Below are 14,624 nucleotides of genomic sequence, written 5' to 3'. Positions count from 1 at the left end.
ACCACAGCCAGAGTGGCTGTGAGGTTATTTGTAAAGAAAGAAAAAAAAAAACACAAAAAAAAAAAAAAAAAGTAATGTGAAACCATTCTTATGCCATCAATTTAATGATCTGGAAAATCCTTTTAGTAAATACGTGTTGAAGGTGCCAGAGGTTATAATAGCTGGGATGTTAGAAGATGTTCTTATGCTTGGGCATCTTTGTTGCAGCTGTATAAAAAAGTACATGGATATTTTGATGACAATATAGTATATAGTGATAGGTTTCCTCCAGTATTGGGATCATGAAAGGCTATGCTACCTTTCACAAACAATTTTGTGATTCATTACTCCATTGCATCTACCATGAAATATAAAGCAACTATTTAAATAGTCAGATAAAAAATATCTTATTATTTGGTGTATACAGTTTCTATGCTGACCTAGGAGTCTCCACGGTAAAAGACTCCAAAGAATTCTGTGTTATTTGATCCTGCAGTCTCATTGCCATCCATCTGTCCTCTACTTCTTGATAAATTACCAGATTTGTGCAGGAACAGATTAAAGGCTATGGACGCCTTTGGGAGCATATATTTTTTATCATTGCATACTATTCATTTTGGGCAAAAATATATATATATTTTTTCCAATTGGTCATTATTAAAATTTCCAGCAAAATATGGAAATTTCCATCAGAATTCGGAAAGCATATGTCTTGTATTAGAATATGGCTTAAAGTGTTTATGAGCTTCATTAGATCACAGATAAGGGATTCATATGAGCTGTCAGATGACTGGATTCAATGTAAACACAGAACCCTGCTTCTCTGCAAATACAAAGTTTACACCATTATACTGGAAAAGTGACTGAAACTGTTCAAGAAAGACCAATAAAAAAATTACTTTCAGCCCAAAACAAGTATTAATGCAGTAATAAAAAAATAAAAAATATTGCTCCCTAAGGTGTCCAAAAGCCCTGCATAAAGACCTGAGCAATAAAGACCTGAGCATCCAATGCTGGCATTAGGTACAACCAATTCACACTCACCTGCACTGATTCTTTAATCTCTCAGGATGAATGCTAATATAAGGTGATACAGGCTTATCCACAAATGATCCAAATCCAAACCTAATGTCAGGAGAAAAGTCTGACATTTTCTGAGACAGGTCAGATCCAATGGCATTAAGTTTTTCTATACTTGCAATCATTGAAGCGGAGACATCAACCAAATAATACAGGTCCAGTGGATACTTCTCCAGACGCTGAATTCTGAGCAAGAAGTTCACAGAAGCCCCTGGTAAAAGAAAAAACATTACAACTTATTTTTTATTAATTAAGTTTTTTATGAAAAAATGAACAGCTAAAAGTGTTTCAGAAATGAGTTTTCCCTGTAATGTCTATGGCCAGTCCGCCTATCCCTTTACAGTCCACATTGTCAGTTCAGATTGGACAGTGTCAGGGTGTGAAGGGATAGGGCCGATTGAAAGCAGAATGATAACACCCTGCCATAAACGTATCCATACATTTCCAGGTGGAATAACAGGGGGATGGCACAATATGCAGTTTTAAGACATCCCAGGAGAGCAGCTGACAAGTCCTCATTAAGAAGGAACCATTTATTCCCAATAGATATAGCCTGGGTGATAATTAGGCTAATGACAATACTGGACTTGCTTGGTGGTTTCTTAAAAGGTTTCTCCCATAATCAGCACTTAAGACGCACTGCATCTATAGGGTAGGTGATAAATGTCTGGCCCATTTCCCTGTTTGAATAGAACCATGATCACACAGGTCCTCTGCTGCTTCATTCAAAGTCTATGGGACTGACAGAGATATACTTGACTGAAGACTGAATGGAGAGGTAGCTTAGTGTGTACGCGTGACCACCATACTATTAAATTGGGGCAATGGAGCCTTGTTCTCAAGATCAGTGGGGGTTCCTGTGGTCGGCCCCTCAGCAATCAGACACTTTCCACCTATCCTGTGGATGGGTTGTAAGTGTTTCTTAAGGGGAAAACCCCTTTAAACAGTCATTTATACAGGCTGGTGAACAAGAATCTACATTTAAAGTATTTCTAAAAACCCCTTCAAGATATTATAGTTACTATGTCTGCCAGCTTATGACTGTGGAGCTCCAACAGGGAAACCACCCTTAAATATAGGTTTACATTTAATAACAAGGGGCACTCTGAAGGTAGAGTCTCCCTCTGTGATACAAGAAATGTTACGCTAAGCTATGCACTTGTCTGAGGTGTCATGCCTGGCTAGAAGCTCTGCTCCCCTGGATACATCTATGCCAGATAATTGATAACTTATATGGTCTCCATTTCAGGATAAACATAGGTTCCTCATCTTTTACACCAATGTCTAGTACCTGCTGCGTTTAGGAAGCTGAACGTAGAAGCACACTACAACAAGAGACAACTTTGCAGATGCGTTTGTGAAGTGCTACTCTGGACGAACTCCATATGGATACATCCAAATAACTTTTTATTTCATGGTGCACATAGAACATTATCCAAGGTGTAACAAACACAAAATGATGTGTGCCCTCAAGGAAAGATGGGTTATGAACATACAGTAACAAAAGTAGGTTGGACTTTGTTTTAGTTTCTTTCCTGAGGTAGTATCAAATGGATGTCAAAAGTTCCATTACCCAGAAGAAACGTCCATCAAAGGTTCTTTACTGTAAGAACAGTGAACTATGAAACTCTCTGCTAGGGGTGGGCGATATGGCCTAAAATCTATATTGCGATATAATTTTAAGCATGTGCGATATGCAATATATATTGCGATATATTGTTTTCTATATTGGGGGGGGGGGGGTGTTTAAACTTTATTTTTTTTTTACTTTTTATTTATTAACTATTGGCCTCCTTAAGGGCTAGAACCCTTGTCATATTCACCCTAATAGAGCTCTATTAGGGTGAATAGGACTTTACACTCTCCCTGCTGCCCTGTGCTTTGTGCAACAGCAGGGAGCTGACCATGGCGCCAGCCTCTGATCTGCCTCCCCCCAGCCTCTGATCTGCCTCCCCCCCAGCCTCTGATCTTCTCCCCCCAGCCTCTGATGACACAACCCCCCCCCCCTCCCTCCCTCCCCAGTATCAATCATTGGTGGCAGTGGCCACAGGGTCCCTCTCCTCCCCCCCATCATTGGTGGCAGTTTGCATTTCCGATCGGAGCCCCAGCAGTGTAACGCTGGGGCTCCGATCGGTTACCATGGCAGCCAGGAGTCACGCTACTGAAGTCCTGGCTGCCATGGTATGTTAGTGAGCAGCGCATTATACTCACGTGCGCCGTGGCCGCCGATCGCTCCTTCTCATAGGTCTGTGCGGCGCATTGCTAATGCTGTAAGCATTAGCAATCCGCCGCACAGACAGAAGAAGGAGCGACCGGCGGCCACAGCGCACGTGAGTATAATGCGCTGCTCACTAACATACCATGGCAGCCAGGACTTCAGTAGCGTGACTCCTGGCTGCCATGGTAACCGATCGGAGGGGGGGGGGGGGACCCTGTGGGATATGGCCGGCACATTCATTGGTGGCGCAGTGGCCACAGTCCCTCCCCTCCTCCTCCTACTCTGTCCTCATTGGTGTTCAGCGGCAGCCGCGCACAGTGAGGAGGGAGGGACTCCCTCCTCCTCCCTCCTCTGTGCCGGTCGGCTCAGGAGAAAATGGTGTGCGCGATCATATCGCGGTCCGGCGATTTGGCGAAAATCCATATCGTGGCCCAAATTCATATCGCATATCGCCTATATCGCCTATACCGCCCACCCCTACTCTCTGCCATAGTACACGGTGATGGTTGATTCACTGAATGAGTTTAAGAGCGGCTTGAATGTCTCTTACGGGTTTTGTGCAGTAGATTGCTGGAGACAGATCATTGATCCAGGTATTGCCATATTTGGAGTCATAGTTTTTCATATCATGGAATAATTGGCATCTGTGTCATAGTGATTTCTGCCTTTGGATCAATACTGTAAGATTATAGGTTAGACTTGATGGACATGTCTTTTTTTAAAATTCTCTACTATGAAAGCAGGGTGTTAGGGATGACAGTGATACAACTAAGGTTTTCTCCTGTTGTGTCTGTGTGGAAATGTATGGAGAAAGATGCTGTGGTAGTTGAAGCTTATGCTTTTTTAAGAAGTGTATGTCTATTAGGGGGCTTACTAGTTAGCCTTTCAAATGAGTAAGAAGATCAGCAATATTCTGTATTTTTTACAATTTTATTAGTGCTATGTCAGCAATTTGTGCCCGCTGCTGCCGCACTACTTCAGGCAGGCATGGGCGCTGCTCCACTCTCCCGATGTCTGTTGCAGTTACTGCACTCCGGCAGTAGGCCCAGACTCCAATTTCCTGTGTGTCTTTAAGGAACATTGCTCATATAACTCAACTCATTCTGCAGTGCTGCAGGGGTTAAACCCTCCTTTGGCTCTGTGTCCATCTGCTAGGTTGTTTCCAATGTGCTATAACTTCTGTTACATATACCATGTAATTTGTCTCATCCTTTGCCTGAGCAATATATTTACTAGCTTGCAAGATCCTGCAAAGGTGCTGCTTGTCTATCAATGACTGCCTGCCTGTTTCCCAGATTCTGCAGCATGACCTGACCCATGCCTTATCATTGTACCGTTTTCACAGATTTCCACAAACTCTGCCTGCTCTGACTTCGGCCTCTTACCGACTAGGAGTTTGCTTCACCCCTCAGTGCTATGCACCAGTGTTTCTGACCCCTGTGGGTCAGCTAACCACCACACCGATACTACTCTAGTCGGTAGCCCCTGGTGACTTCCCTGCAGTGAAGTCCAGATCCCTGTATAGGGAAAATGCCAGGGGACTGCCAGGATAATGCCCTTAGTTTTAGCCCAAAGTCAAACTGTTTGGTTGACACAGTGGTTCCACATCCTCTAGTCATAACAGTTTGAAATAGAGTGAGACAGCTTAGTGTACAACATGTTTGGGAAGACACTATTTTGGTCAAGAATGATGTTTCTCTAAAGGTCAGTTTCTGTTTTTTTAGTAACTTTTTTGTGTTCTGTTGTTTGTTTAAATGATTTTGGAAACGATCTTAGAATGTCGGGATGTGGATTTGTGGAGTTACAGTTTCTACAAAAAACAAGTTTCCTCAGACCTGCATATGTTCTAAAAGAGGCAAAAATATACATATTGGGTTGGTAATAAATAAATAATATGTCGTCAGAAAATGGTGAGACTTGCAATTCCCTATTTCCATATGCTAGCATGCCGTGAAAGTAGAAATATTGATATGTTGTGGAAGTATCAGAGGAGGGGATTCATTGAAGGGATTTTCCAGGATCACAATATTGATGGTCTAATCCTTAGGATAGGCTATTTGTATCAGATCAGTTTGGATTCAACTCTTGACACCTCGTCAATCAGATGTTTGAATGAGACACTGTGTTCTACTTGCAAGCCATCTACTTAATAGTTGGGGTGCAGGGTACTGTAGTTTCATCCCATTCACCTGAATAGAACAAAATTGCAATGCGCTGCACTGCCACTACTAAGCGGAAGGTGCCCAGGTAAACACAATCATGTACACAATGAAAAGATTGCGGCACTCTGGTGAGAGTAGTGTCTCCTACAATGTTTATCAGGCACAACTCTACATTTTATTGTAGTTATGTTATTCACAGAGAGCTGCAGCCCCACAGATATTACAAAACATATGGTACTGTGCCTGGTATAAAATGAACTGCACCCTGGCTCCCCAGACCGCTGCAATCTCTTCAATGAGAGATCAATGGGTGTGCCAGAAGATCGACCCTTCCAATCTGACTTTAAACTTAGTAAAAGGCTGATAGAACCGTTGTGAGCCTTGGTAGCCTTGCATATTACTATGGCCAATTTTCTGCAAGTGGCAATACATTTAATTTTTTATTTAATGCACTTATATAGCGCTGCTATATTCCACAGCGCTTTACAGACATTAGTATCCAACTGTCCCCAATGGGGCTCACAATCTAAGCTCCCTATCAGCATGTCTTTGGAGTGTGGGAGGAAACCGGAGAACCCGGAGGAAACCCACGCAAACACAGGGAGAACATACAGACTCCAGGCAGATGTTGTCCTTGGCAGTTTCAAACCTAGGACCCCAGCGCTGCAAGGCACCAGTGCTAACCACTGAGCCACCATAAAGACTGTTATTATTAATATGGACAAGTGCCTGTAGTATTGGACTTTTCTGGATCTTGTTATTAGGAACTAAACTTTTTCTCTACTTACCAGAAGTTATTAACTCACGAATGTATTGGCTGGAACACTAATTAACCCAGCTATGTATTAAACATAATAAGCTCGAGATGTTCATTGCTGGGATGCGGTGGAAAGGAAGGTGTTTAGTTTCTTTCTGATTTTGTAGAAGTTCTGGAATGTTTGGACAACAGCAAGGTGGCAATGAGAAGAAAGTAATGACAACCTAGATATGGCCGTCATCATTTGCTCTTCAATTCTGTTCATTAACTTGAAAGCAACTCGTCGATGTCACCTGGCCATTGAATAACGCACCTGTAGATTGGCAAGCTATGTGTTCAGTGTTTAGCACAGTACAGGAACAACCTGTTCTAAAAACATCATTAACTGGCCTCTGTGAAAATGTGTGTGAGATACTGAAATAGGACTGGGAAGAGAGAGAATGTAAATTATCACTAAATCTGCACAGTGTAAGCACCAAAGAATAAATAAACTGCAGCAAAACATGTTTGAAGAAGCATATGTAATACAACGTCTTTTGTTGTAGAAAAACCAGTATCATGCACTACATACAGTAGAATTGGGGGGGCTGGGGTAATCGCACAAAAAACAAAAAAAACACATCAAAACATATCTGAAGATTGAAATATGTTCACAATCTAAAAATGTGCACATCTGGCCAATGTAATGATGAAATAAAGATAAACAAGGCCTTGGTCAGAGGACCGCAATGGTCTAAACCCTTTACGACTGTGATATCTGTTTTTACGATGGTCCTTAAAGGGAACCTGTCACCGGGATTTTGTGTATATAGCTGAGGACATAGTCTCCTAGATGGCCGCTAGCACATCTGTAATACCCAGTCCCCATAGCTCTGTGTGCTTTTATTGTGTAAAAAAAACGATTTGATACATATGCAAATTCACCTGAGATGAGTCCTGTCCCTGACTTATCTCACATACAGGACTCATCTCAGGTTAATTTGCATATGTATCAAATAGTTTTTTTTTACACAATAAAAGCACACAGAGCTATGGGGACTGGGTATTACAGATGTGCTAGCGGCCATCTAGCAACCCATGTCCTCAGCTCTATACACAAAATCCCGGTGACAGGTTCCCTTTAAGGCTCGTTCACACGAGCGGGAAGCAATGCACGGGCACCATCTGTGGGGCAGGCGCATGGGGATCGCAGACCCATTTGCTTAAATGCGTCCACGATCCTTCCGTTCCGCAAAAAGATAGAGCAAGTTCTATCTTTTTGCGGTGCGGAAGCACGGAACGGAACCCCAGAAAGCACTCCGTAGTGTTCCGTTCTGTATCTCCGGATTTGCGGACCTATTGAAATTAATGGGTCCGCATCCGTGATATGGAATGGCCACGGAACGGTGCCCGTGTATTGCTGATCCGCAAATGCGGTCCGGGCAACGGGCATCACATGTTCGTGTGAACAAGCCCTTAAGAGGTCTTTTTTAAAGGGAATGTGTCATCCAAAAATGACCTATTGTTTAAAAACGTTTATGTTCAACATATTTTTATAGAATTGTTGATGATGCCAATATCTATATTTGAACAAAAAACTATAAATCCTGCAGTTTTCGCACTGGCCACAATGTCTAATAATAGGAGCCATTACTTGGTCTGTACAGATCACTTTACTGCAGTTACCTATAGCTATAGGTGATATCATTACAGCCAGGATTACAATAACCGATAAGACAGGATCCACCATTCACAATGGGCGATTGTCAAAGCATATATATTCCTTCCTTGTACAATGACCTCTGCACAGGGCACAGAACATGCCTAGAAAACTCTCCCATAGAAGTCAATGAGGTCCCCGCCTGACCAGTGTGTCTATGGTCCATGGGGCTGTCGTCAGAGGTCGCACTACATTTTTTCCGGAAGAGTAAAAATACTCCTCTTACCATTTTTGAGGAGTATTTTTAGGCGAGGAGGAGTACGAAACTTGAAGTAGTAGAAATAACTAATAGTAGGCCTACATAATGTTAAGGGCTTGTTCACATCTGCGCTGGAGGCTCTGTACGAGGCTCTGTCGCAGATTCTGTCAAAGACCGGACAAAAAACCTTACATGAGAACTTTTTTGTCTGGTAAAAAGACAGGATCCTGAACAGAAACTGAATAGACTCCATAACAGTAAGGCTCCATTCACACGTCCGCAATTTCGTTCTGCATTTTGCGGAACGGAATTGCGGACCCATTCATTCCTATGGGGCAGCATGATGTGCTGCCAGGACACGGAATTGCGGATCCGCACTTCTGGGTCCGCACTTCCTTTCCGCAAAAAAATAGAACATGTCCTATTCTTGTCTGCAATTGCTGACAAGAACAGGCATATTCTATTAGTGCCGGCGATGTGCGGATCGCAAAATGCAGAATGCACATTGCCGCTTTCCGTGTTTTGCGGATCCTCGGCTCCGTGTATCCGCAAAACACGTTGCGGACGTGTGAATGGAGCCTTAATGGTGTCTGTTCATCTCAGTTATGTGCCTGATCCAGCACTTCCGTTATTTTCATTGTTCTGCAGAACAACAGAAATAAATAGTGGTGATGTGGACGGGCCCTAAGAGGTGGGTGTGCAGGGAACCGTTACTTGTCTTAAAAACAGCAGGCAATTATAGCAAAGTGATAAAGTATAGTCTAGTATAGTGGATCTCCCCTGTACTTTATCACTAGTCAGACAGGTCAGTCGGGTGCTGTAGAGTGAGGGCAGCACCCACTGCGAGAGCTGCCCTGTGCAGATGGTGTTTGCACCTAGTTAGATTGCGCGGTGCAGCTTCAGAGAGGCGTGCCGAATGGTCGGCAGCCCGCTCAAACCAACCAATACCAAAGCTCCTTGCTGTAAGGTGCTTTGTTGTTGGTTACTTCAGGCACAGACAGCATTTACAGCACGTTCACAGCGCGGCCTTCGCTGATGAATCATAGGGAAAAGTATAAGGCTTTTTCCAGGGAGTAAAATGGCCTGAACAGGCGTCTATGACGCTTGTACAGGCGTTATTGCGACCTCTGGCTGCCGTAAAGCAATTTTAATGCTTTGTAAATGCTGTTAAGAACAGCTTAGGCAGGATGACCGCCCCCATAGTGATGTTCAGAAAACAGAATTAAAAAATCTGGAATCAGAAAATAAAAAGAGATTAGAAAAATAGAATATGCGTAGTTATCTAGTTGTAACTGGCAGATACATTTTTAGTGACACATTTCCTTTAAGCTGCTCTATTAACTAGGATCAGAGGAACATCTGTTCCTGGCTATTTAATAATCTATCATTGCACTCAAGTATAATAAGAAGGGACTTTTCCCTTAAATAGGATCTGGGATTTGAGGACTCCCATTCAGTGAGGTCTGGGGACCTAGGAAGGACTCTAGTGATGTTAGTACAAGCATGCTGTTAGGGCACTGAAAGTGTTGCTGTCATAACAGCTTGTCATAGTGATATGGTGATAAGGTGCAATGTATTATAACTAGCTTTGAGTGAATCGAAGTATCCAACGTGGACTTGGATCCAAATTTCAGCTAAATTTTGATTTGTCATGAAGCCGAATTTCCTCGCACTTCATGGTAATGAATACATTTTTCCCAAAATGGTGGCTGAAAAAAATAAAATAAAATTATACTTCACTTGCTCGCGAAGAGGCTGTCTGCTCCAGTCTTGATTGAAGAAAAACAGTCAAAGGAATTGCGGCGAGCATGACAACCTCACCAAGTGATCCCGCAGGGTGCACGCGGTGGCGTCCCGGATCAGTGGTGACGTCAGCGTGTCCAGCGTGATCATGTGGTGACGTCATCACGCTTGCCGCAGGTCCTTTGGCGGGTTTTCTTCAGTCAAGACGAGAGCGGACAGCCTCTCTGATCAGTGCTGAACGCGGCATCTGAGGGGTTAAATGACGGGGGCGGCGCGATCACCGTTCCTCGTCATTGTGCCCGCTCCATACAATGGAGAGTGATTCTTGACAAAGTAATTTCTTCGCTCATCGCTAATTGTAACGTATGGTGATAAGGTATAATGTATTAGCCTACAGAAAGAATGAAATAAAATAATTTTTTTAAAAAATATTTTAAAAAAACTGTTACAAACGCAATCATTTAGTACAAAATACCTTTTCTTGTGAATAGATTACATGAAAACAAAGCAATCGCACACTTATTAGGTAAAAACATGACTGTAATAACCTGAAGGATTAGTTATCAGGTTCCTCATTGTTAAAAAAAAAAAAAAAACAATGCCGAAACCAGAAAAAGAAAAAAAACTGCAGCTCGTCATTTAGGGACATACAGGCCTGGTCATTGAGTGGTTAAAAAGTTGTGTCAAAAATGTCTTTCACGGCACACAAATTAGAAATTAAGGTGGTCAAATCTCATCCAGGCAACGAGCCAATGACAACCATCTACTGAGAAGTGCCTGGAACGCACTAGTTTATCTATTTTAAATTGGGGTGACCGACAATTTTCCTAGAGCTGCTTCTGTGGGAAACTGCTCTCCTGCTATCTACCACATGCACAAGCCCAGATCGCTGTCGTCAATCTCAAGTCATGGGGGAAAACGTTACAGAAACGCTAGGGAGCTAGCTAAAGCAAGCTGATGTTGTAGAGAACACACAGCTCTGGGACGAAGTGAAGGAATAGGATTTCTACAAATCACTAACATGCGGCATCTGGTCCCATTTGTTTTCACCAGAACACAGAAAAAATATCACATGTAAATTTTTTAGACAACTTCTTCAAATTACTATGTCAGTAAAATGAATCCTCTAAAAAGTAGAAACACCTAAAAGGGTTTCCAGCCTTTACTAAGTGATGACCTATCCTCAGGATAGAGCAGCTGAATGCAGGAGTTCGGGAAGTCAGCCTGGAACTACACAGACCTGTCCACTGTGTGGTGACAACTTGGGAGCAGCACTATAGTAATGAGCCCTCTCCACTACAAGGTTGATGGAGCTAGTGATTATCTATCTATCAATCACAGTAAGGGCAACCCCTTGAACAAATAAAGAAATGTTGAGCGAACTTGTGTTTCAAGTTTGGCGTACAAGGTTCGGGTTATCTAAGAAATACGTTATAAGTTATTGTCCGTGGTAGCGGAATCCATAACGCAATTCTTATATAACCCGAACCTTGTGCGCCAAACTTGAAACACAAGTTCGCTCATCCCTAGATGGTTCAGCCAAGTAGATTAAAGCATGTTCACAGCAGCGGAGAGGTGTCCGATTCGTATTGTGTGTATACATAATAAAAACCTGGAAGGGTGAAAAAAATAAGAATGAAAAATGTCAGCATGACCAATTCTATATGGTGAAGTCCCCATGTTCCAGGAAGTTGCGGTGTCTGTTTTATATTCTACAACAACTACTGCGTCTGGACCGTCTGATGCTTACTAAGAAGCTGTGCTGAGGCCTGAATAATCAGATGACGTGTTGTCCGCATTAGCACCTCTCTTCCAGGATTTTACCAGCTGGCACGGCTTCCCAGGACGTTCAGGGGACTGTTAGCTGAGCAATGCTGGGGGCATTTCATTCCGCATACACAAGCATTAGGGTTACGTAATGCAACAGAGAAACCTACAATGTTTCTCCTCATCTAACAATAGCTTTATTGTCTATAAGATAGGGCAGGTTATACTGTGCCATGTATGATCTCATTACAGGAATATTTGCAGCACCTAATAGCGTACATCTAGCTCTCGCTAGGCATGGCAGCTCACAGTGCTGGGGTGGCAAATGCTATGCACACAGCATGGAAGCACATGGAGTGCCTCCCTGCAGCCAGCCATATGGTGCTCTGCATGGCGTTGTATAGTGGAATTATTATCCCCTAGAAGGGGGATGCAAATGTGCTCTGAGCAAGCTCTGCCTCTAATGCCATCATGTAAGGTAGCTATGTATGGGATACCTACCTTATATTTGGTGGCATTAGAGAAAGAGCTTGCAAAGAGCTCTTCCCAGAATTCCAGAGGAGTGTTGCCTGATCTATCAGGCGCTCTCCATAAGGAGATGTAGTATCCCCCTCATCCCCTAGAAGAGGAATCTGGGGGGGGACGACACTGCATGCTTCCATATATCTAATATGGAGACATACAGTGGTACAACAGACGTTTTGGTGCCATATCACAGCCCTGTACAATTTAGAGGTTGAATAGAAAAAATGAAAGCGGCACTCTGGCCAAATGTTATTCTTTATTCCATTTGAAATGGACACCCCGCAACTAGATTTGCTGTTTATTCTCTCACCCGTGGCTTTCTTCGTGAACGCTCAGCCCTGTTCCATGCCTTTGGTTATACCACATTACCCTGGCTGGTTCTCAGAGTCTTATCTGTGGACCGGAGGTCAGCTTCTCCGTGCACGCCTCTGAGATACTCAATGTGCATCTCACAGGCCTCGACAGAGAGCGACTTCAAGTCCACGCTGAAGACGGTTCTTGATAAAGTCAGAATCCCAATAATATCTCTGTTCACACTAAGGGCTCATTCAGACAGCCGTATGCTGTTTGCAAAAATGCGGATCCGTATTTTTTTTTGCGGATTAGACACAGACCCATTTACTTCTATGGGGCGCTTTTCTTCCGTTCTACGGATCCGCAACACAAATAAATCGCCTCCTACACTTGGAGTGGAAATTGGGACGTGGCCCCATTGAAGTCTATGGGTTCGCAAAAATGTGAAAAGCAATCTTTTTTTTTTTTTTTTGCAGACATGCTGAACGGTCCGCAAAAACAGATCCGCATTTTTCTGCGGCCAGCATACGGCCATCTGAATGAGCCCTTACCGTTTTCTGACAGGTGTTCGTTTTTTATGGCTAAAATAGCATAGCTTAGAGCACTACCACCAGTACTACCATTACTACCACCATTACTATCAGTACTACCACCATTACTATCAGTAAAAAACAGAAGCCAGACAGACACATTACAGACATATAATGGATCCGCCATAAATCATGTACACAACGAAGCATTGACCCCAGTGTGAATAAAGCCTAAGAAGTCATATGCTGTAAGAAGACCAAAAGAGATGCAGTACATCTACAGATCTATTTTACTCTACAGATACAATACCTTAGATCAGACCTCTGTGCTATTATATAGCGCTATGAAAGTACTGGGCTTTAAAGGGAGATACAACTAAAGACAAATGTATCCTAGAGAAGCATAAAGCACAGCTACAATAACTGGATTAAAAATGGTATTTGTAGAGATCTGGTTTTTGCATTAAGAAGGGTTGGACATAGTGGAATTTTCAACTGGGCATCTGATGGCGGACTGTTGTTCCTGGCAAGGAAAAGAACGTTATTTTAACATAATTATTGAATTGCATCACTGAACACCTGGCAGTCTTGCTTTCAATATTCATACGGTAGTCTCATTTCAAGGATTCCTTCTACTGGATGACATAAACTATCCTGGCCTTTATAACTCCTTTGGTTGTCACCTGCAACACATACACAAGTAGGGTGAAATCCAGAACGGAGAATATACTGCCAGGTCCCGTTTGCCAGTGTGCCCACTCGTGCGTTTTAGTAGTGCTGCTCAGAGTATTTGATCATTCGGCCCCAAAAAGTCTAGACTTTTCATTACCTAAAGTACACAGCGTTTTCGGCTACACAAGACTTAGCAGCGATCATCTGAGTGAATATTTTCCACTATTTCATTGACGTGTTATTTCAGGATTTTAATAAGTTGTTTTTATGATCTCATATTGCTTTAGGCAATTTGTAGCATAAAGTGTAAATTGCTAATTGAGTAGTATCTTAACTAGTTAACTATTCGTGAGCTCAACAAGAGAAATGCAACCTTCCCAGACCCAAGATAATCGCTGCAGTCAAACTGGCAAAAATAAAGATTATGGTAAGGCATCATGGTATGGCGCATATTATGGCTCTGCACAAACTCAGACAGAAAAAAGTGCCGTGTTACAGATCTATTCTCCGCCAGAGGCCACCATACAGTGAAAAGGTGCCCATAGCCTTTACTGGAATTTTTTTTTGTTTATTTTACTATGTGCTAGCCCTTATACATCCCATTATACACTGTTCGTTTCCATGGTTATGACCACCCTGCAATCCATCAGCGGTGGTCGTGCTTGCATACTATAAGAAAAAGTGCGGGCCTCTCTGGTGTCCGGAACCATGGGACCGTACATTGACTGGTGCTTTTTCCCATAGTGTGGAAGCACGGCCAGCGCTGATGGATTGCAGAGTGGTCGTAACCATTGAAAAGAGCAGTGTATAATGTCATGGAAAAATGAATCATTACTTTGTGCCTACACTTCAGTTCTGTGAGGTCTCATTCACATGACTATATATATATATATATATATATATATATATATATTATATTATTATTTTTGCAATAATGGGTCTGTGGTCCGCATTTTATGAACATATTCTACCTTTTTGCCGAACAAACATACGGATGCG

At 42.7% G+C, this 14,624-nt stretch overlaps 1 protein-coding gene across 1 annotated transcript in view; it reads right to left on the bottom strand.

Annotated features, from left to right (window-relative positions):
* ITGB8 (integrin subunit beta 8) overlaps positions 1 to 14,624 on the bottom strand; it is a 141,832-nt gene that overhangs the window by 69,100 nt on the left and 58,108 nt on the right. The window contains exon 4 of the mRNA XM_044293186.1: positions 1,024 to 1,270. Coding sequence (XP_044149121.1) covers positions 1,024 to 1,270 — 247 coding nt within the window. The remainder of the gene's footprint in view (positions 1 to 1,023; positions 1,271 to 14,624) is intronic.

This window comes from Bufo gargarizans, chromosome 5 (assembly GCF_014858855.1).
Source record: "Bufo gargarizans isolate SCDJY-AF-19 chromosome 5, ASM1485885v1, whole genome shotgun sequence".
NCBI classification, from domain to species: Eukaryota; Metazoa; Chordata; class Amphibia; order Anura; family Bufonidae; genus Bufo; species Bufo gargarizans.
The sequence above is the reverse complement of the archived record's forward strand: the minus strand, read 5'-3'. Positions and strand labels throughout refer to the sequence as shown.